The sequence below is a fragment of the Fukomys damarensis genome, unplaced genomic scaffold (genome assembly GCF_012274545.1).
Source record: "Fukomys damarensis isolate Sample0158 unplaced genomic scaffold, DMR_v1.0_HiC HiC_scaffold_38, whole genome shotgun sequence".
Taxonomy (NCBI): domain Eukaryota; kingdom Metazoa; phylum Chordata; class Mammalia; order Rodentia; family Bathyergidae; genus Fukomys; species Fukomys damarensis.
This window is the reverse complement of record NW_022900950.1, coordinates 53,897,842-53,918,237: the sequence shown is the minus strand read 5'-3', so window position 1 is coordinate 53,918,237 and position 20,396 is coordinate 53,897,842. Positions and strand designations below refer to the sequence as shown.

General features: G+C 35.1%; 1 protein-coding gene across 6 annotated transcripts in view; it reads left to right on the top strand.

The window, feature by feature from the left end:
- Positions 1–20,326, top strand: part of Dgkh (diacylglycerol kinase eta) — a 97,619-nt gene extending 77,293 nt beyond the window's left edge. For 3 of the 6 annotated variants that reach the window (XM_033759921.1, XM_033759924.1, XM_033759923.1), the window contains 10 exons: positions 1,518–1,625; positions 2,057–2,170; positions 2,435–2,569; positions 3,597–3,760; positions 5,587–5,692; positions 7,470–7,562; positions 10,361–10,480; positions 10,813–10,921; positions 12,371–12,501; positions 18,096–20,326. In XM_033759921.1, the coding sequence (XP_033615812.1) occupies positions 1,518–1,625; positions 2,057–2,170; positions 2,435–2,569; positions 3,597–3,760; positions 5,587–5,692; positions 7,470–7,562; positions 10,361–10,480; positions 10,813–10,921; positions 12,371–12,501; positions 18,096–18,185 (1,170 nt within the window). In that variant the 3' untranslated portion in view covers positions 18,186–20,326. Of the gene's footprint in view, positions 1–1,517; positions 1,626–2,056; positions 2,171–2,434; positions 2,570–3,596; positions 3,761–5,586; positions 5,707–7,469; positions 7,563–10,360; positions 10,481–10,812; positions 10,922–12,370; positions 12,502–18,095 lie in introns of those variants that run through there. The other 3 variants (XR_004515688.1, XM_033759922.1, XM_033759925.1) reach the window with 3 other exon arrangements.
- Positions 20,327–20,396: the final 70 nt, after the last annotated feature.

Here is a 20,396-nt window from a genome sequence, read left to right as displayed (position 1 = left end):
CCCCTTGTCCCTGCCCTCCCTTCACCCCCTCCTCTCCTCCCTATTTACAAACACTTTATTTCCATTTTTTCAGTTTCTTGTATTTTTTTTTCCTCTCCCTTATTATGTTTCCCCCACCCTTCCCACTTTCCCTAACCCTTTAGCCCTTTACTTCCTATTTCACATTATTAATTATCTCATTAGGATCTTGTGTACTATTATACTTTTTCACAACAAAGAAACTATTCAGTATTTCAGTTAAAGAAATCTCTGTATGAACATTAAAAATAGGGAATCCTAAAATAAAACTAAAAAGGAAAGTAAAAGAGAAAAGGCAATGATGTAACATTAAAATAATCCTTAATTCTGGAGATGAAAATGGTCCCTGAACATATTTAAATTGCTTCTTGCTCTTGTAGTCTTATCTTATTCTTTTTTTCATTATTTAGAGAATACTTGATTAGTTTCTGTAATCAAACCCACATATATATGACCTTACATATTTAGTACAATGTGTTAACCCTGTACACATGGAAAAAAATAAAAAATAAAAAAAATTAACATTTCTAGACCAATGTGGCTGTCCATTTCTGTATAATGCCAACTCAACAACAGTAAACTGGGATGACTTTTTCCAAAGTCAACAGCGCCATTAAAGTTTCCCAAAATTCAATTTATATATATATACATATATATATATATGTATATATATATATTTATATTTATATATATATTATATTATATATATTGGAGTATGTCTAATTTATTCTTTCACAGAACCACCTTTCTTCTATTCACTGGGTCTTAGTATTGTCTGTTTAGTATCAGTTTCATTAATTTCTGCTTTGATATTTAAGATTTTCTTCTTTGTAGTAGCTTTGAATGTTCTTGTTTTCCTGGGACCTTGAGATACATCATTAGGTTATTTATGTGTGCTCATTCTGTTTTCTGATGTGGGCTTTCACAGCTATAAACTCTCCTCTTATGATGGCTTTAATTGTGTCCCATCAGTTCTGTATTACCATTTGTACTGGCATTGTAATTTGAGTCTAGGAAGTGTCTAATTTCTTGTTGGCCATTGATTATTCAAGAGGGTGTTGTTTAATTTCCATGTGTTTGCATAATTTCTGTGGTTTCTTTTGACATTGATTTTTAGTTTCATTGTACTATGATCTGATAATATGGATGGGATAATTTCAATTCTTTTGTGATCACCAAGCATGCTTTATGGGCTCTATGTGGTCTTTTTTAAATCCCACGTGCTGGTTTCGTTCAACTCTGGTCGTTCTTTGCCAATTTTTTTGTCTAATTGATCTCATGGTGAAAGTGGGGTAATTGAGGTCCCCCACTACAATTGTATTGGTGTCTATCTGATCTTTTATGTTTAGTGGTGTTTGTTTTATGATGATATGTATAGGAAGGTATTTACAGGATAGCAAACACACTTTGCTCCCTCAGCCTTTTCTTGGTTATTTTAATATCTTCCAAACTGGTGGTTCTGCTCTATCTTTCTAACCTCTGAGCTTTGTGTCTTGCAGTGTGATGGGCAGTATATTCCTCTCCCTAGTCTTCAAGGCATAGCGGTGTTGAACATTCCTAGTTATGCTGGAGGCACTAACTTCTGGGGTGGAACCAAAGAAGATGATGTAAGTACCATAATGGAAGTGAAGACTTTGTTTCCTCAGAAACAATTATATTACTGGAATACTTTTTTTTAATGTGCTTTTTAGTATCGACTTAATTTTGAGTCAGAATACACTGGGCAGATGAGCGGTAGAAAAGATTTAAGATTTTATTTGAACAATCTCATGTATATACTTTAAAATCCTTATCCTGGAATGTAGGCAATAATATTCTGGATAAACAAAAATGAATATACTTTGGAAAAGCAACCGGGATAAAAGGGAGAAACTTTTTACTTTTAATAGCATATCTAGTATTATTATTCTGCTGGTATAAGAAATTAATACAAACATAACACACATGTTCCTGGTATATTTGTATCAAAGTTTATATTAGTTGATGTGCAACTTTAGCCAAACTTCCAGTGAAAATGTAATGCAGCTTTTCCTTACAGATATTTGCTGCACCATCATTTGATGACAAGATCCTGGAAGTTGTTGCAATATTTGATAGCATGCAAATGGCAGTGTCAAGGGTCATCAAACTCCAGCATCATCGCATAGCCCAGGTTAGTTTCTCTGATCAAAGCTGACTTCACTTCTTGAGCCATGGAAAGTTGACGGAAGCTATTTCACATTTTACCTACCCTGACTATGCTTTTGTAAAAGATTGTCTTTCTTTCATGTCACTTGTTACTGTGTCATCAGGAGTGGTAAAGCATAGGAATTCCATCCCACAGAATGGATTAAAAACCAAGCCTAAGGCAGAGATTGATTGTGTCCATTCTTCAGGATGATTTGTATTCTCAAATAATGTGTTTGTTTTATTTCAGTGTCGTACAGTAAAAATCACTATATTTGGTGATGAAGGAGTCCCAGTGCAGGTGGATGGTGAAGCATGGGTTCAGCCTCCAGGAATTATCAAAATTGTGCACAAAAACAGAGCTCAGATGCTAACAAGGGACAGAGTATGTAACAAAAAAATTTCTTCCAAAATTTTGTCAAGCTGTTTTTTAAATTATCTTAAATTGTTAAGAATGAAAACAAAGGAGAAGGTTTAAATTGTCTCTTAGATCTGACATTTAGGTCATTGTGGTTTTACATATGAACAAATGTTTATTCAGTTTTGTTTTAAATTAAATTGTTTTTTTAAAATAGTTTTAAGCTTACAGAAAGATGGAGCACAAAGTAGAGAATTATAATTCCATTCCCACATACTTCTTTCCTCCCACCCACTACACACATGAATTCCCCTATTACTAACATTTTGCACTAGTCTGACAATTTTCACCACTGGCAAACCAACCTTAATACATTATTATTATTAACTAAAGTCCTAGGTAATATTACTCTGTGTTGTACACCTATGGGTTTTGACATACATAATCACTTCTCTGCACCACTGCAGTGTCGTGTAGAATAGTGAAACTTCAGATTTCCCTGTGCTCCAAATTCATGTCTCCTGGTGGTCATTGATCTTTTTATTTTTGTAGTTTTATCTGTCTCAGAATATGTATTTTTTAATTAAGGTCAACCTTTAGCAAACAAGACAAAATATTCATACTACCTAATAATAAAGTAAAAAGAGATCAAAGCATAAAATCTTTGTAATTACATTTCTTTTTATTTGCTGCAAAGTAGGAAAATTTTAACTATCAATTTTTTTTTTGTACTGAGAAATTGAACTACTCAGAGAATTCTTATTAAGCTACATCCTCAACCCCTTTTTTATTTTGAGACAGAGGCTTACTAAGTTACCCAGGCTGCACTCAAACTTATGATCCTTCTGCATCAGCCTCCCAAAGTGTTGGGTTGACAGGCGTGCATCACCTTGCCCATAAAATGTCTCTTCTAATACTTGTGGTATATTGAATGACATGTTAGATTAGAGAAAAAGCAAGCATAGTTTCAAAGATTCATACAATATCTAAATAATATTTACCTGGGTTTCAGAGTTCTAAAGTAACCATTTATTGCACTGTTGATTTTAAATAGGCCTTTGAGAGCACCCTGAAGTCTTGGGAAGATAAACAGAAGTGTGACTCTGGCAAGCAAGTTCTTCGAACCCATTTGTACATCCAACATGCTGTTGACCTGGCAACGGAAGAGGTGTCGCAGATACAACTGTGCTCCCAGGCTGCAGAGGAGCTAATTACCAGGTAGTGTGGTCCTGTGGACTTTGTGGACTATGAAAGCTCGAGTCTCGGGCTATTTTAATATGTAGTTCTAGCCATTGGTAGTATCAAAAATAAGAGTGTGCTTGTTGCCTCGCTTGTACCTCAATAATTGCTGTACTCACCAGGAACCCTTCCACGCTCTCCATCTTACACTTCGTGAAACACTTTGATTTTCTCGGCCACACAGTATTCTTTCCATTATGATTTCCTATTTTATATGTGATATTTACAACCACATATCCATTTAACATATTGCTTTGTAATTATTAATGAATATTTATGAAATATAGAGCAAAGTCGAAATATTAACCCTTTTAACCCTATTCCAAAAGAGAATCAGGAGTGCTGGGATTAGTTTCTAACAAGCAGATATAGAGACCACTCATAAACTAATTTTGGTGGAGAGAAAGGGAGGAGAAGATGAGTTCTATGATTGTGAAACAGGTAAAAATCATTACAGCCAGAAATAAACGTTCAGAGAGGAGAGGATACCATGAACGGGTTTCTTTACTTCTCACCTAAATCTTATCTATCAAAGGGAGATAATTAAAACTATTTTATTGTAAGAATTAATTGATACTCAGAAGATAAATCATGTCTGGCAGGTAGATAAGCAGATTGGAAAGGGGAAATAATGATCTATGTTGGACTAAAGAATTTAAATTGCATTACAAATATCCGAGAGACAATTCCAGTTAGTTGGCAGTTAGAAATGATGGTCTGGAGTTGATTAACTTTTTCTCATCCTTTGAAAATTAGAGTACCATTTACCTACCTCTATTCTTCTGATAACTTATCTATTCTCCGGAGTTTTTCAGCATTATTGTTAATAATGTTGAGGTTCATTTACATTGTATCTTTGTGCTTTGGAATGTAATATAATGCTTAAAGTTTAAACTAGTTTCCTTTACTCTTGATTCAAGTATATAGGGCTTCTGTCTCTTTTCTTGTTCTATCCTTCCTTACAGTGAAGGTTTTTCTCCTTGAAGATGTCAGAAGCAAGAAGTATTTGACTGACTTCACTTTCTTCCACTTCTACAAGCCTTACATCACTTTCTAGCAATTGGTGGAACTTTGCCTCCATTCTCTTCTTTGTTCTTAGTGCCTTAGAGGATTTTGTCTTTCCAGGATAATTTTTAGAGTTTTGAGTATCAGAAAAGTGTGGCAGAACAGGCTTTGGGGTTGAATGGGTATAGATAATGGCTTTACCACTTACAAGCTCTGTATATGGTCATAATCTCTAAGAGCCTTAGTATCTTCATCTATAAAGTGTAGAAAATGAGTCATATCTTTATACGGTTGTGAAATTAAAGTATATAAACACTTAACATATACATGCTAAATATGGTAATGCATTTCCCCTAATGTATTTGAAATTTCAATGAATAGGCCTAAATTTCTACTCCGTATTTGTGACTTCTCTCACTTTCCAATTATAGGGCAAAATAAAGTAGTATTACTATATTTTGTTAATAGCACATAGAAATGTTTGTCGAATTATAAGCCTATCTCTCTCTCTCTCTCTCTCTCTCCCTCTCTCTCTCTCTCTCTCTCTCCCTCTCCACCTTGTGGTTGTCCTGTGTTGACCAGTTTTTCTCTGTCATTTCTGTCATGCCATTTCTACTATATATATTACCCTTTGTTGCAATAAGGTGTGAGGTTACCTGAGTATCCATTCAAACATACCTTTTTACTGATCTCTTCATAGTTTTTAATATTATCCTATACTTCGGTACTCCCCTCCCCACAACAGTATCAGCAGTGCTCCATACAAATGTTTTGTTCATTTATTTCATTTTTGCTTTCAGGATTTGTGAGGCAGCCACAATTCATTGTCTTCTGGAGCAAGAACTGGCCCATGCTGTGAATGCGTGCTCGCATGCACTGAATAAAGCCAACCCACGGTGCCCGGAGGTGAGGATCGAATGGTAAATTCTCATTCCACAGATTCTTTTAGTATTACACATATATTTGAAGACTGTAAAATATGCCAGGCAAAGGAAAATTGTGTGGACTGTATATGTGTCTGTCAGAACTCATGGTAAATTTGTGACCAGATTTTTGTTTTCCTTTTCTTGCCATTTTTTGATTCTTACTTGTAAATTCTTTCCATTTTTTTTTCTATTTCACTTTCAGTTACTTGTTACCTTGCTGAAGACCAAACTGTGTGCCTTGTGTTTGCCTAGCACCGAACTAACTCCCTACACCCCAAGTCTGTCTCCTCTTAAAATTGTTGACATTTTTTTCTTACTCCTGCTTTCAGCCTCCCCCGCAAACCTTGGTAAGGGGCAAACCTAGAAGGCATCAGTGTTTATTAGTGATGTTTACTCATTTTTGAAGTTGTACACTGACACTATTTGTACTTCATTTCATTTTACTAAATTGTAAATATTTCTGGGAAGGGGGCATAAGCTGAATTAAGATGTGTTATGTACATATACCATCCCCCACAGTGAATGTAATCATTATTTCTGCAAACATACTAATTAAAAATTTTAAGTAAATATTTCTGTAATAAATTTTAATGTAAAACTTAATAAAGTGCATAGAATAAAACTCTTCAAATTTGAAACATGGTACAATGGCATGGTATAGAGAAAACTGGTAGCATTATTTTATTCCTTTAATTATTCAATTTAAATTGCCTAAATTAATATTTAAGTAAATGCTGGCTCTCAAAAATAAGTTTAAAAAGCAATTTCTTTGGCACTACTGACCTAGAACTAACTCCCATAGACCCTTGAATAGCATGAGGGTTAAGGGTGCCAAACCCACCCACACGCTCAGAGAACCTTAAAACTTAACTACCATCAGCTGCTGTTGACTGATAACACAAAAAGTCACTCAACACGTATTTTGTATATAACATGTATTATATACGGTAAAAATATGCAAGAATCATGAGAAGTCACTTTTTACCGGAATAGCCAATTTACTGGAGAGATAACTACTTGGGTGAAGATGATTTGTGTCACATGAATTTTAAGCGGATACTCTCAACACCTGAGCTTCTGGTACCTGAGCAGTGGCACCAGAAGTGGTGACAAATGACAGTAGGATGTGCTGCAATTCATTTCAAGCTGTTTTGACTTATCATGGCATCTTTGTTTACATTTCTTTTGACTGCAAATGGTTCTTTAAGGTTTGTATTTTGTGTTTTATTATATTTGTGAATATTTTATGGTCATAAATAAGATTGTTACCTATATATATTTTTAAAACATCATGACTTACCTTTATCTTGATTTTTTTTTTTCAGTATTTCTGGGCTTTGCATTTCAATTGCAAGTTTTTTCAAATGTTCACAAATATACAATGCAAAAGTCTGCAGAAAAGCAGATTCCTGGTGGTTCAAACCTATGTTGTTTAAAGGTCTGCATATAATCAGGAAATGCCACTTTAAGACATAATTTTCTTTGATTTAACTTTTTAATGGAAATAGGTTGGCCAGTATATAAGTATTTGTAGATGGAAGATGTGATCCTGAGTATATTCACTGTACTAAATGCATTCTTTTGGTTCTGCGATAATCAGAAGAAATATGAATTTTACAACTACAGAATTTTGATAGATTTTTAAAGGTTATTTGTAATATGAATTTGCATCATAGGAGTACAATTTAAAGGTTTTACTAGTGGTGGAATTTCATTGTAATATGAAATTGTGTGACTTTGATATTCTTCTTTTCTAGAGTCTTACAAGAGACACTGCTACTGAAATAGCCATCAATGTGAAGGCGCTATATAATGAAACAGAATCTTTGCTAGTTGGCAGGGTTCCTTTGGTAAGGAAAAGAAATGACTGATAAAATAAGAGTGATGAAATAAATATATGGATTTTATGGGCACGATGGGACCTGCAATTCAGCAGATCCAAAGGCAGGAGCTGCTTTCCGGCTCCATCCTTGGATCTTACTTTTTTGCCAGTCTTTTGCCTTCCAAGAAAAAAAAAATGTATAACAGAAATTATTTGGCTAAACTTTGGAGCTAAGACCCAGGGGAAAATGCCTGTCACATGCTTGTAATCCCAAAACTAGGGAGGTGTAGGGAGGAGGAGGTTTGCCACAAGTTTGAGGCCAGTGTGGGCTACATAGTGAGTTCAAGAATAGAGTTTCCCCTCATAGATGCTATCACATGTTTGTGCCATCCTGCTGTCCACAATCAGCTTTTAGCGCCTTCAGCTTTATAAAATGTAGTTAACATTCCTTGGGTATTTGGTATTGCTCAAAAATATAGGAAATCATGGGTTTTGTTCCTGGAATTAACATTTGAAATATGAGTGGTATGGTCCTCCAGATTTGCTTAGAGAAAGACACTTTATAGATGCAGTGTTTCAAGAACTGTCCTTAGTTTGATTCAGTTTGATCTTAGAAGTCAAGTTTAGGCAAGTCTACATCTGACCATAGTCCATGGACATCTGACCATAGTCCATGGACATCAAGTATAAGTGCTAGCCCAGAGTCAGCTTTTCTTTAAACATTTGGTACCTCACCATTCTCAAATGTCCTAGCATTTGAACCTTTTCGTCACCTAGAGTTAGATTTGGGCATATTCACACCTGCTGTTGCCATGTGGAAGTCTACTGCATTTACTGTACTTTCCTTCCTTGTCATTACTCAAATTAATAGATAGGTGATGATCTTTAAATATATCTTTTGACTATCTTTCTGCTTGGACAAACCTACACCTAAATAAAAGTCCTTAAAATTACAATAATTGGCATAGTAGGTAATGAATAGGAGGTATATACATGGCTTAACTAACTGGTGATTGTGCCTGGCATTTCTGCTCATTTGTGGTCCCAAAGAGTGCTGCCCTTCAAGCACCCTTTCCTCTGAGAAACTCAAAGGCTACATGAAGGCTAGCACCCTTAACCAGCTTAGGAAACTGAAATACAGCCATGCAGAAAACTGTTAGGAAGAAACATTGGTTATCACTTGACAAAACCAATGGAGGTCTAGTCCTGGTGATTTGTGGCACTACTGTTAACTAGAATCTTCTGTAGCTTTTCTAAAGTAAGTCCTATAAGAAAAGCTGTGACTTGGGTCCCATTTTTTTTTCAAATTGAGGATCAATCTATCTATCCATCTGTATAAATTGAAATACATTTAAAATCATTCAGGCCAGGGATTTAGCTCAGTGTACTGCGCCTGCCTTGCAGGTGCGCAAGGTCCTAAGTTCAATCACCAGTACACACACACACGGGGGTGCGGGGGAGAACAAACAGGGACAAGATCTTGAGTTCAATCCCCAGTACCAACAAATAAATAAATAATTTCTAAAAAGAACTGGAAGCATAATTTTGTCCTTTCCTCCAAAAGTACCCCCCCTTTATTAACATTTATCCACTGTATTGTGTTAAAGTGAAAGGAACCCTCACCACACATACATTCTGTCATTGACAAATATGGCTCTTTGGTTGAAAATGTATTCCAGTGAATATTGCCAAACTCTTTGACAATAGCATCACAGTAGTTAATTATATTTTAAAACTAGTTTATTCCTTATAAAAAGTAAATTCTAGAATGACTAATAAGCATGTCAAGTCTATAAAGCATACATTCTCAGGCAAAAATTAAAATGGTACATGTTACGTAATAGGGTGGAGAATCTCCATATTTTTAAATACTAGAAAAAGTAGATACCTTTAATAAAAAGGGAAAACAAAAAAACATAATAAATAATAATAATATTCTTCCTGAACTTTGAGTTCTAAAATTCCTTGGACATCTCTATGTGCTCTATACAGTTTTCTGTTTTTTCTTTTTTCTTTTTGGTACCAGGGATCAAACATGGATCCTTGTGCTTACCGGGCAGGCAGGGGAACCACTGAGCTAAATCCCCAGCCTCTGTTCTACACAGTTTTAAAGTAATTTATAGAAGTATTAGTTAGCTAGAAGAGAACTCAGGGGTAATATGGTCATATTGTGCTATTTCTGGAAGAGGAAGGTGAGACTCCTGAAATCAGTTAACTTTACTTCAGTTTGTAGTTAGTAGCAAGGCCGGATTACCATCCAGGGAACAGCCCTCCAGTTCTGGTTATAGGTTTTCACAATAGCTTTCATCGCAAATATTTCTGAAATTTTTTCCCTTAAAATACTCCTTTTAATTTTTCAGGAGCTTTGTGTGCTTTTTGGATATTTTTTAAAATACTATTTGTTCATGTAGTGAGCAAGTATAAATCAAAAGGATTTTTGGCAAAAATAAATCGAACACTGACACAGTTCACTGTGAAATCAGGAAGGATGGGAATAGATATTTGAAGGAAGGAAGAAGGGCTGAAGAAAAGAAGGAAGAGGAGGAAGGGAGAGATAGGAAGAATTTAACTTAGAAGAAACACCAAAAGCAATACTTTTTCTGTGAAATTACTTGTACTAGTTATGTACATCATCTTTGGGAAATAAGAATTAGAATAAATCTATCTATGTATTAAAATATAAAGGAATTTGTTCTTTTAAAAGTTCTTTTATTTTTAAAAATTAACTTAATAAGTAAGGATGTTCACCATCAAAACAAAAGTTGTTCTTTTTGAAGCTGTCATTGAGTCTTATTTTGTTTTACTTTTTAATTTGCTGGTGAACAGCAGTTAGAATCTCCATATGAAGAGCGTGTATCCAGTGCCTTACACTCTGTGGAGGTGGAGTTACAGAAATTAACAGAGATCCCCTGGCTTTACTATATCTTACATCCCAATGAGAATGAGGTATGTAAAATTCAGTCTATTTCTTTATGAATATAGACCTTGCGACAATAGCATTTGAATTTATCTTTGAAAAAGAAACATTTAGTAATAATAAATTTTGAATACTACTTACATATATACCGTTCTTAAGGGGGAATTTTTCTGAACACAGGCACTGTACTGAAATTGGTACATTTTCAGTAATACAGTACATCGTGAACCTTTTTGAAGAAGTTACTACGTTCTACAATATGTAGTGTTTATAAACTATTCCCATGTTATCTCTATTCACAGACTGGATTTTTCTTCTCTTAATAACCTAAAACAGATCTTTTTTTATTCAATTTGAACAGGAGCCTCCTATGGATTGCACAAAAAGAAACAATAGGAGCACAGTATTTCGTATAGTGCCAAAGTTTAAAAAGGAAAAGGTTCAGAAGCAGAAGACAAGTTCACAGCCTGGTAGGTTGTCCACACAATGGGGAAAAATGACTTATGAAAGTGATACCACTGAGACAATGCAAATGTTCTGGAGCTAAAGAGCAGTGAGCTTTGCCCAATAGTAGAAACATACTAAATATCACACAGTTGTGTAATATCAACCTAGTTATGTCAGAGTAATAGTAGGCATCTGACTGTTTTCTTCTTTACAGTTTGTGAGATCACTGATAAATGGAACATAGAAACTTTCAGTTACCACCTTCAATTTGCTAAATATATTTTCCACTTAACTGCATATTCTTCTCCTCTTAAAACAGTAATCTCCTGTTCAACCCCCTGATAATGGCCATCTGCTGTGATACTTGCATTCTCCAGCAAAAATTAAACTTTGTGTATGCTGCTATTTTGCTAGTTCCCTTTCACCTTCCTTTACAGGTTAAATTTACTGCTATCTAGTGCTGAGGTACCGTCAAATTCTGTATTTGTGAGATCTGTCTTTAATTAGCAAATAATTTTATAAATTCTTCAATTATAAAAATTTTATAAATTCTTCTGAGTTAACTGTTGATATTTGTAAAAAGATATATAAATTCTTTTTTGTGATCTTTATAGAGAAGCTAATGCGGGCATTTTAAAAGCCAAATGCAACAAATAACTAGCTTTTATTAAGCTAAACAATGTTGAATAAAATGTATGAGAATGATTATACACTGAAAAATCACATAATTAAGACAGTGATGGTGAACCTTTTAGAGATCAAGTGCCAAACTGCAACCCAAAACTCACTTTTTTATCACGAAGCGCCAACACTGCAATTAAATCTGAACACTGAGATTTTAGTTTAGAAAAAACAACTCTACATTAACGTCTTTGATCGTAAAAGGAAAACACAATAACACTGTCACCACTAAGCGATCAGTACTGACAGTTTTTAAATGACATTAATTTCACAGCACATTTATTATTGCAATTATCAATAGCAATAGGATCAAAAAAGGGAACACTTGAAGTCAGCCAGGCTGTAAGCAGGAAGTGTATAAAATTGAGTGCCCCATTTTAGATTTTAAATTTTCATAAGCATTTGTAGCTCATTTCTGACTATAAGTTTTCATTCAGTCTTAAGAAAGTCATCAGCGCTCATTTAAAACTTGTACCACTAATCTTAGTGATGCAAAATAAGTTTTTTATGCATATTGTATAATCCGAATAGTTTCAATGAGGATTTTAACAAAAACTAAAGGCATGGGTGCATGGGTCATCATTGTGTTTGTATGGTCAGATCTTTGTGTTGATTGGTAACCTGCATGGGGAAAAAAAAAAGAAACTACAGTTTTGTTGAAACACCACCTTTGACCTTTCCTTTGCTAGCACTGCTGCTGCACTCTGTTTTGCATCTTCTTTGGCCAGCCTTTGCTTTGTAATGCATTGAGCATGTAGAAATTAAGGGGGTTTTGCTCTTAACTTTGGTAGTTCAGAAATGGGGCACAGAGGAAGTTGCTGCTTGGCTGGATCTGCTCAATTTGGGAGAGTACAAAGAAATCTTCATCCGTCATGACATCAGAGGGGCTGAACTTTTGCATCTGGAAAGGCGAGATCTTAAGGTATTTCCTTTGTGCTATTCTTCTGCTCTTGAAAATTTTCTTGCAAAACAGAATCCTTTTTCCTGTATCTCTTTCCTTATGTGCTTTCAGCCTGGCTTGTGTTATGCAAATTTGCAGTAATTTGTCTTAACTTTCCTCTTGTCTTCAGTTTCTTGTGTGCTTTCTAAACAATGTCAGCAATATTTTCCTGTCAAAATCAGTTTCTGACTGTTATGCTACAATGCAGCATGAGTTAAGTGATTTTCCTTTGCATCCATTGTTGTGACTGTTCCTGTGCTAATACTTACAGTGAATCGAGTTTCTATCAGTTTATTGTATTGGATCAGCATGGAAGGTGATAATTCTTGCTAGAAAAGACTTATTAAAAAATCTAATATGGGCCAGGGATTTAGCTCAGTGGTTCTTCTGCCTGCCTTGCAAGCCCAAGGTCCAGAGTTCAAACCCTGGTACCAAAAAAAAAAAAAAAATTTAATATGAGTTAACAACTAAAAAGCAATTTGAAATATCAATAACCAAGTCTATCTAGGTGGGTCTGGTGGAACACACCTATAATCCTAACACTGCCCAGGAGGCTGAGGCAGGAGAATAGTGCCCCAGCCAGGGATTTTAGTGACTTAGCTAGGCCTTGTTCAAGAGAAAAAATGTGAAAAAATGCAAACAGTCTTTGTAAATAGGGAAGGATGAAGGAGGTGAAGGGAGGGCAGGGGTATGGGAAAATAATAAGAACCAAGATACATCATGTAAAGGTAAAAAAAAAAAGATCCCAATGATAAATGTAACTGTATTGTTTTTGTTTGCTTTAAATGTACCAATAAACTTAACAAAATAAATAAATAAATAAATAAATTTTAAAAGGCTGGAAATGTAGCTCAGGGAGAAGCCTACTGTATGGAACTAGAGGAGATACTTATAAGCAATAACAACTTACAGTCCTATTTACTTCGTTGTGTTTCTAAACTGGTTATAGAAACAACTAGACTAATAAATTCAAATTTCCTTTCCATGACAGAGTATTAACATTCTATTATTCTAAAAAGTAAATTTATTATTTTCTTTAATAAGTGAAGCAAAATATATACCTGGCTTTTCCCAGAAAGCAACTCAGTGCCTGTTTGTCATTCATGATACAGAAGGAAAATCATTAATTGATGGTCTTTTGCAGTTCTCTTTTATTTTTTGTGTGGAGACAGGTAGCCAAAGCACCTTCTTCTGTAAAGGGTTAAAAGTGGGATTTTTACCAGGTTACAAGTACTTAGTAAATACTAGCATTTTAAAAATACAATAAATAACATTATTGGAGTGATCTCTTTCCTGTAGACCCAAGTTCTAGAATGCAGAGAATTATGACACTGAATTCTTTACATGTTCTTGGACTACTAGGACTTCATCTACAAGTTATCAGAGATCTTTGAACAGATGAGGGGTCAGGTAACATATAGATCTTTATTGAGTAATCAGTATTTTAGCATATCAAGGGTGAATACCACATCTATCTAAGAATCTTTAGCCAGAACAATAATAAAATAATAGTTACTGTGATTGAGAATCTTAATTCTGGAGCAGAGCAAAATAAATAAGAGTTCATAAATCAAAGGAAACTTCTAATGACTTACAAACTTGAAATGAGTGCACAAAAAAGTAAATGTAGGGGATCTTATAGCCAAATATTAATGTAGCTTGTCGTATCACTGGCAAGCTGTAATACTTCTACAGTACATTAATACTGATTTACAGTGTTATACCAGCTTTTCTAGGTGATGTCTTCCTTCTAGAGGCTTGTATCTCAATGTCCGTGAAAGAAGCATCCATTCAAGGAAAACTGTGTAAAGAATATACATATAAATACATTAACATGTGTATATATACACAGACAAACACACTAAATTAAGCAAATACAGTGGTTCCTTAGGTCACAAACAATTCATTCTATGATTCTAGAAAAGATGGCTGCATTCATGTTCATGTGGGGAAAATGGCTGCAGTCTTGTTCATCACCCAATGCAGAATTCACAAAGATAAAATTTTGCCAAACATTTTGGTGCGCAAACCAAGTTGGTTGCAAACAAAAGCATTCATGAACCAAGGTATCTCTGTATATATTTTCACAATGATAAAGCACATATATAAACTGAAGCAAATTGAGAGAATTAGGATCTCTGTTGGAGAAAAGATAGGATAAGAGTAGAAAGAATTATTTCAGTAAACTTTTTCATTGGTCTTTTGTGGTTTTTATTATTGTTCTGTTTTTCATTTTTAATACAAATTCCTTCCTTTAAAACTTTTATTTTTAAACTTTTATTTTAGATGTCTGTATTAACATTTTGTTTTGGTTCTAAAATAAAATGTGAGGGGGATGAGAAAGGAAATTTTTACAGAAAAAGCACAGAACCATTGCGTTAGTTAGTTTTCGCCTCTGTGACAGAATACCTGATAAAGTCTACTTAAGAGAGAGAAGGTGTATTTCGGCTCACAGTTACGGACGTTTCAGTCTGTGGTCAGCAGATCCCACTGGTATGGGCCTTAGGTGAGGCCACAATCTTGGTGGAAGGGCATGGTGGAGCAAAGCTGCTCACCTCATGGCAGCCAGGAAGCAGAGAGAAATGGAGGGAGCCTGAGAGGAAGGGGCCAGGAACAAGGTCTACCCTTCAAAGGTACGCCTCAAAGGTACGCCTCAAGTGAACTGCCTCATTCATTTAGGCTCCACACTCTCATAAGCCCTTTGAGCTATGAACTCATCAATGAATTAATCCACCTGAAAAAATGACATCCATTTAGTTCCTCAAGTCCTATCAGCTGGCAACCAAACCTTCAGCACAGTGAAGCTTTAGGGGGGCAATAGTAACCACCTGCCTGTCCTCATTTGTGAACTTAAGGACTTTGTCACCATCTGTCTTTCTCCCTTTCTCTCCCCCACCTTCTCTCTGCCTCCCTCCCTCTCCCTCCGTCCCTCCCTCTCCCTCTCCCCCCACCTCCATTACCCCATACCCCAACCTGTCCAGCCTCTCAGCAAGTCATGTTGATTCTGGTCTCCATTCACTGCTCTCATCTCCTGAACCCAGTCTTACTCCACACCACATCTGGTCAGTACCTTCCTACCCATCCTTTCCACACTCCTCCAGTCCATTGTCCATGGTTTCTTCAGTCTGTAATCCATAATGCGACTACCATGATAATTTAACATCATCAAGTGTATCACTTAAAACATTTCAGTGGCTTCCCATTTCTGTGAAAATAAAGGCTCATGTCTTTATGGAGGCCTTAAAGGTTGCACCTGTTTACACAACCTCCTATGGAGTCTCTGCCTCCTCAGTGGGTTGTGCCCCATCCACCTTGACCTTACTTCAGTTGCTTGAAAATGCTAAATGTTTTCTCACACCAGAGATGTGCCTAGTTTTGGTATTTTTCTCCCCCAGTCCACATGGCTAACTTGCTGAGAACTTGGCCTAAGTTTTACTTCTTTGTCACTGAAACAACTAGCGATAGCAATGTGATTAAGGTGAGAAAGAGAAAACTTGTAATGTGCTTCAGCTGTTCAGGAAACAAAGAGATTGTACTAATTTCCCCAAGAGCATAAAATAGGGAAAAATGAAATTGCCAGAGAAGGTGTTTAAGACGGGGTGGAGTTTTTTGATTCTTTACTTTTTGGTGGTTTATTTTTTTCCAATTTGAAAAATTGTTAATGTGTGGCTGGAAACATAATTGAATGTCTACAAAATAAAATACACTTTGGCAAAGGTAGACCTCTTCATCCAAAGAAGGAAAAAGCCAATAGTGAATAATACAATAAAGATAAGTACACAGCAATATGTGATAAGCATCATGTGCATATGATAAAAGGAAAGAAAAATCTAACAAAGTCACAGCATAACTTTATCACAGCCTAGCCTCTGAGACATAAAAGTAAATAAATGGAAACATAAATGGAAACAGAAGAATATATGGCTAAGAAATTAATGTAATTCTATGTTACATTATGAAAAAAATTGATCTTGTTAAACAACAGTAGTAAACCTGAGTAGTCTGCCTCCCCTGGAGAAGTTTTTATTCTGGAGAATACAGTGCATATATGGCCTAAAGTAAAATATTTAGCATTTAAATGTATTTTGTCAGCAGATATTTGTTACCATAAAATATAAAGATTACCTAAATATTCCACTCAAATAAAAGAAGCCAAGTGTAATGATAAATGTGTTTACATTTTAAATTTAGGTAACAGGCACTGATATCTTCCTCTAAGACTTGGCTTTGCTTTTGAGTTTGATAATTATCATATACCCAAAAAATGTATAGTTGCCTTGGGACTAATTTTGGATGCCTTAGTGGCACCTGAGAAAATATTTTTCTGGGTCAGTTAAATATGACAAAAATGTTACCTTGAAATAATCTCAGGCTTGAAAATAGCACTGTCTTTGAAAAGAATGTTTTCCAGTAAGATTCAGGATCAGGTAGCATTGTTGCTGTAGAATTTAAAGAACTCATAAAGAATAGTGAAGTGTGTGTGTGTGTGTGTATGTGTGTGTAGACTTAATCCAGTCTGCTCTATTTCATTTAAAAGTTTTAAAAGGTGGGATGGGTAGGGGAAGGGTAATAAGGGAAAAGAAAAAAATGTGAGATAATGAAAAGATGGAAATAAAGTGTTTGTAGGTGGGGAGGGGAGGAGGGGGTGAAGGGAGGGCAGAGGTAAGGGGAAAAAATGAGAATCAAGACTTGTCATGTAGAGGTACAAGATCCCAACAATGAATGTAACTGTACTGTATCCCTAAAATGTACCAATAAACTCAATTAAAGCTGAAAAAAAAAGTTTTAAAACAAATAATGTTCTTACATTATAAAATCAGATGGGTATTTAGAATCATATTTTCTGAGAAACAGTCTCTTTTAGGTTGCTTTGTAAGTAAGTCATTTTACTAATTTTCTACTAAGTTACTAATTTTCAAATATTTTAGTTTGTTTTTTGAAGAGCTTGTTTGATTTTTCACATTAGGAAATGATTATGCTTATTACACTTAAAGAAATTGTAGGGGGCTGGGGATTTAGCTCAACGGTGCCTCCACCTGCCTTGCAAGCCAAGGTCCCAAGTTGGATCCCCGCTAACAAAAAAAAAAAAAAAAAAATTGTGGGGTTTAGAGGCTTTAGCTCTTTCTTGCAGTTTTTCAGAGAGTGGGTATTATGGCTGTCTTGCATGAGTTGTGCTCACTTCTGCAACAGATATTCCCCCCAAGTACTTGCCATGCAATATAAAAAGAAATAAGAAACTAAATTGGTTTTGACAGGTTTTTTTTTTAATCTGTTTCACTATATGTTATACATGAAAATAACACAATTAAGCAGATCCTGTATAGGATTTTTTTTTAACCAGTTGGTAATTTTTCATATTGAGCTATTTTTGTTTTGTTAACTTCTTTTTTCTAGCTATCAGTTCCTAAGTACTTGAATACAAACTAAAATGGATGCACTGAAAGCTGGCTTTGTACTTGCTGGTTAAATATTAAATCCTGTTTTCTTTTATCAATAAAATTTTTTGTCTTCCTCCCTTCCTTCTTTTCTTCTTTCCTTTCTTCCTTTCTTCCTTCCTTTTTTCCCCTCATTTTTAGGACCTGGGGATACCGAAAGTGGGCCATGTGAAGCGAATTCTCCAGGGAATTAAAGAGCTTGGAAGGAGCACTCCGCAGTCTGAGGTGTAATCATTATCGGTGCTATTCCTTGGAAGAGAAGTAATTGATACTTAATACAAAATTCTTGGAAGCAGTGGCTGTTCTTGTTGTTTTCTGCATAGATAAGTAAGCACCTTTGAAGCACCTCTATGGCTTAATATTTTTCTTTGGGTGAAAATTTTGATTTGAGGTATAAGAAAATATTTTTGTGCCAAAAATACATTCCATTAAGCCATTTTCTTATTGTGCAAACCTAACATGTTTAAATATGCTCACAATAGTTTTTAAAAATAGGAATATGAAATGATTGCCTTGTCTAAAAGGTGGAATGGATGTTTCCTTTGACCTGGTCTTACAGAATGTTCTTTCTGTGCAGCCATGTAGCAGTATGTGGATAAAACTTCTTAGGTTTCATTATTGGAGGCATAGACTACTTCCTCAAAATCATTGGTTAGGAGACAAGATATAAAGTTGTATTTTCAATGTTAGATTGGTATCACCTCAGGTTCCCAGCACTCACTGGTCAAAGAATGTGGTTAAACCCATCAAATAGTATAAATAATGCAAATCTTAATGCATGGTGTTCCTGCCTGAATTGTCTTTCCTTTTCTTGCATGTCATATATAATATTGTAATACTTTATAGTTTAATGTCAATTTTAATGGAATTTATTTATTACTTCCCAAGTACCTTTTTGTGGGCTAAGGGCACTACACTTTTTGGTTCTTTAATGTGGATTTTTGCAGATACATATACCTAAGATGCAGTGATCATGTGTCTGTGATATAAGCAACAACTTGTATGCATCGTATGTAAGCCAGCTTTATTTCAGTCTGTCATAAACTGTGGCTGTGCACATTGAGAAAATTCTCTGGATATTTCATAAATTTTCATGCTTTTTTCCTAACAAAATGTATTAGTTTTCCAAACCACATTTCCCACATTTTGACCCTCTTTTTTTCATTTCAATTTAGTAATTATACTCTGTTTGAATTTAAAACAGACCATTGCCACCTAGGAATTCTCCAAGATCTCAGCTGAGATTTGTATACTGATTGATCACCCAGACTCACCCACTAGCTACAGTGACTTCTGACACAAAAATCCAACAGAAGAAATTTAATTTTTTTTCCTAAGGGCTTTATATTATTATTTCATGTAATTCTTATATTCTGCCAGGTATTTTCCTTTCTCTAATCCACTATGTCAGTATTATTGATTAGAAGTCAGCATAACAATGATCAAATCTTTGAAAACCAAAGGCATTGTATCAGAAATTCACAGAAATATCCTTAAGGAAATTTTCTTTAGCCATTGTATTGAAGAAATTAATTTTTTAAATGTTCTTTGTAAGAGAAATAAACAGGGTATTGACCTAGTGGTGACGGTTTTCTGTAACCTGATAGGTGCTCCATAGATACAAATACACACATACATGTGTTTATACACCTATATCCACATATACAATATTTATATGTATTTACACACTTGTGTACACATGATATTGAGACATAACATCACTGATATGTCCTAGGAAATTATTTTACCCAATATTTAAAGAGAAATATTGCTAGACATATAAGTATCAAAAGAATTTAGCTACTTGACTGTTAATTCTAGTTTATAACTTGACTAATTACCAGTAAAATCACAAATTTTAAATATCCTAAAAATAGTGAAGGCTAGGAATGTAGCTCAGTGGTACAGCACTTGACTAGCATGCGTGAGACCCTAGGTTCTTTCTTCAGCACCACAAAACAAACAAAAGAAGCCTACTTATTGGGTTCTTGACCAAGTACATCTGACTATATATTTTACCTAAGTTCCAGACAAATGGAAATTTTCTAAAGAGAATTTATAATAAGTAGTTTAAAAGAATAATAACTTGAATTTTGTCCACCACTATTAAGGCAAAAAGTCTCCTTTTCCAGTCTCATTTGTAGACCCCACCCAACATATTGTCCTGCTCCAGTTACTTTGCTGTGAAATCTAAATACCAGGTGCCAGATTTCCAGAACTCTTCTAAGATCTCAGATCCCTATCCAGCTTTTAGGAAAGGCAAGGGGTAAGTAGGGAAGGAACTATAATATAAAGAATGTGCTGGGAGTAGTGGCGCATGCCTGGAATCCCAGCACTCGGGAGGCTGAGGCAGGAGGATCACTGTGAGTTTGAGATCAGCCCGGGCTACATAGTGAGTTCCAGGTCAGTCTCAACTACATAGTGAGACCCTGTCTCAAAAAA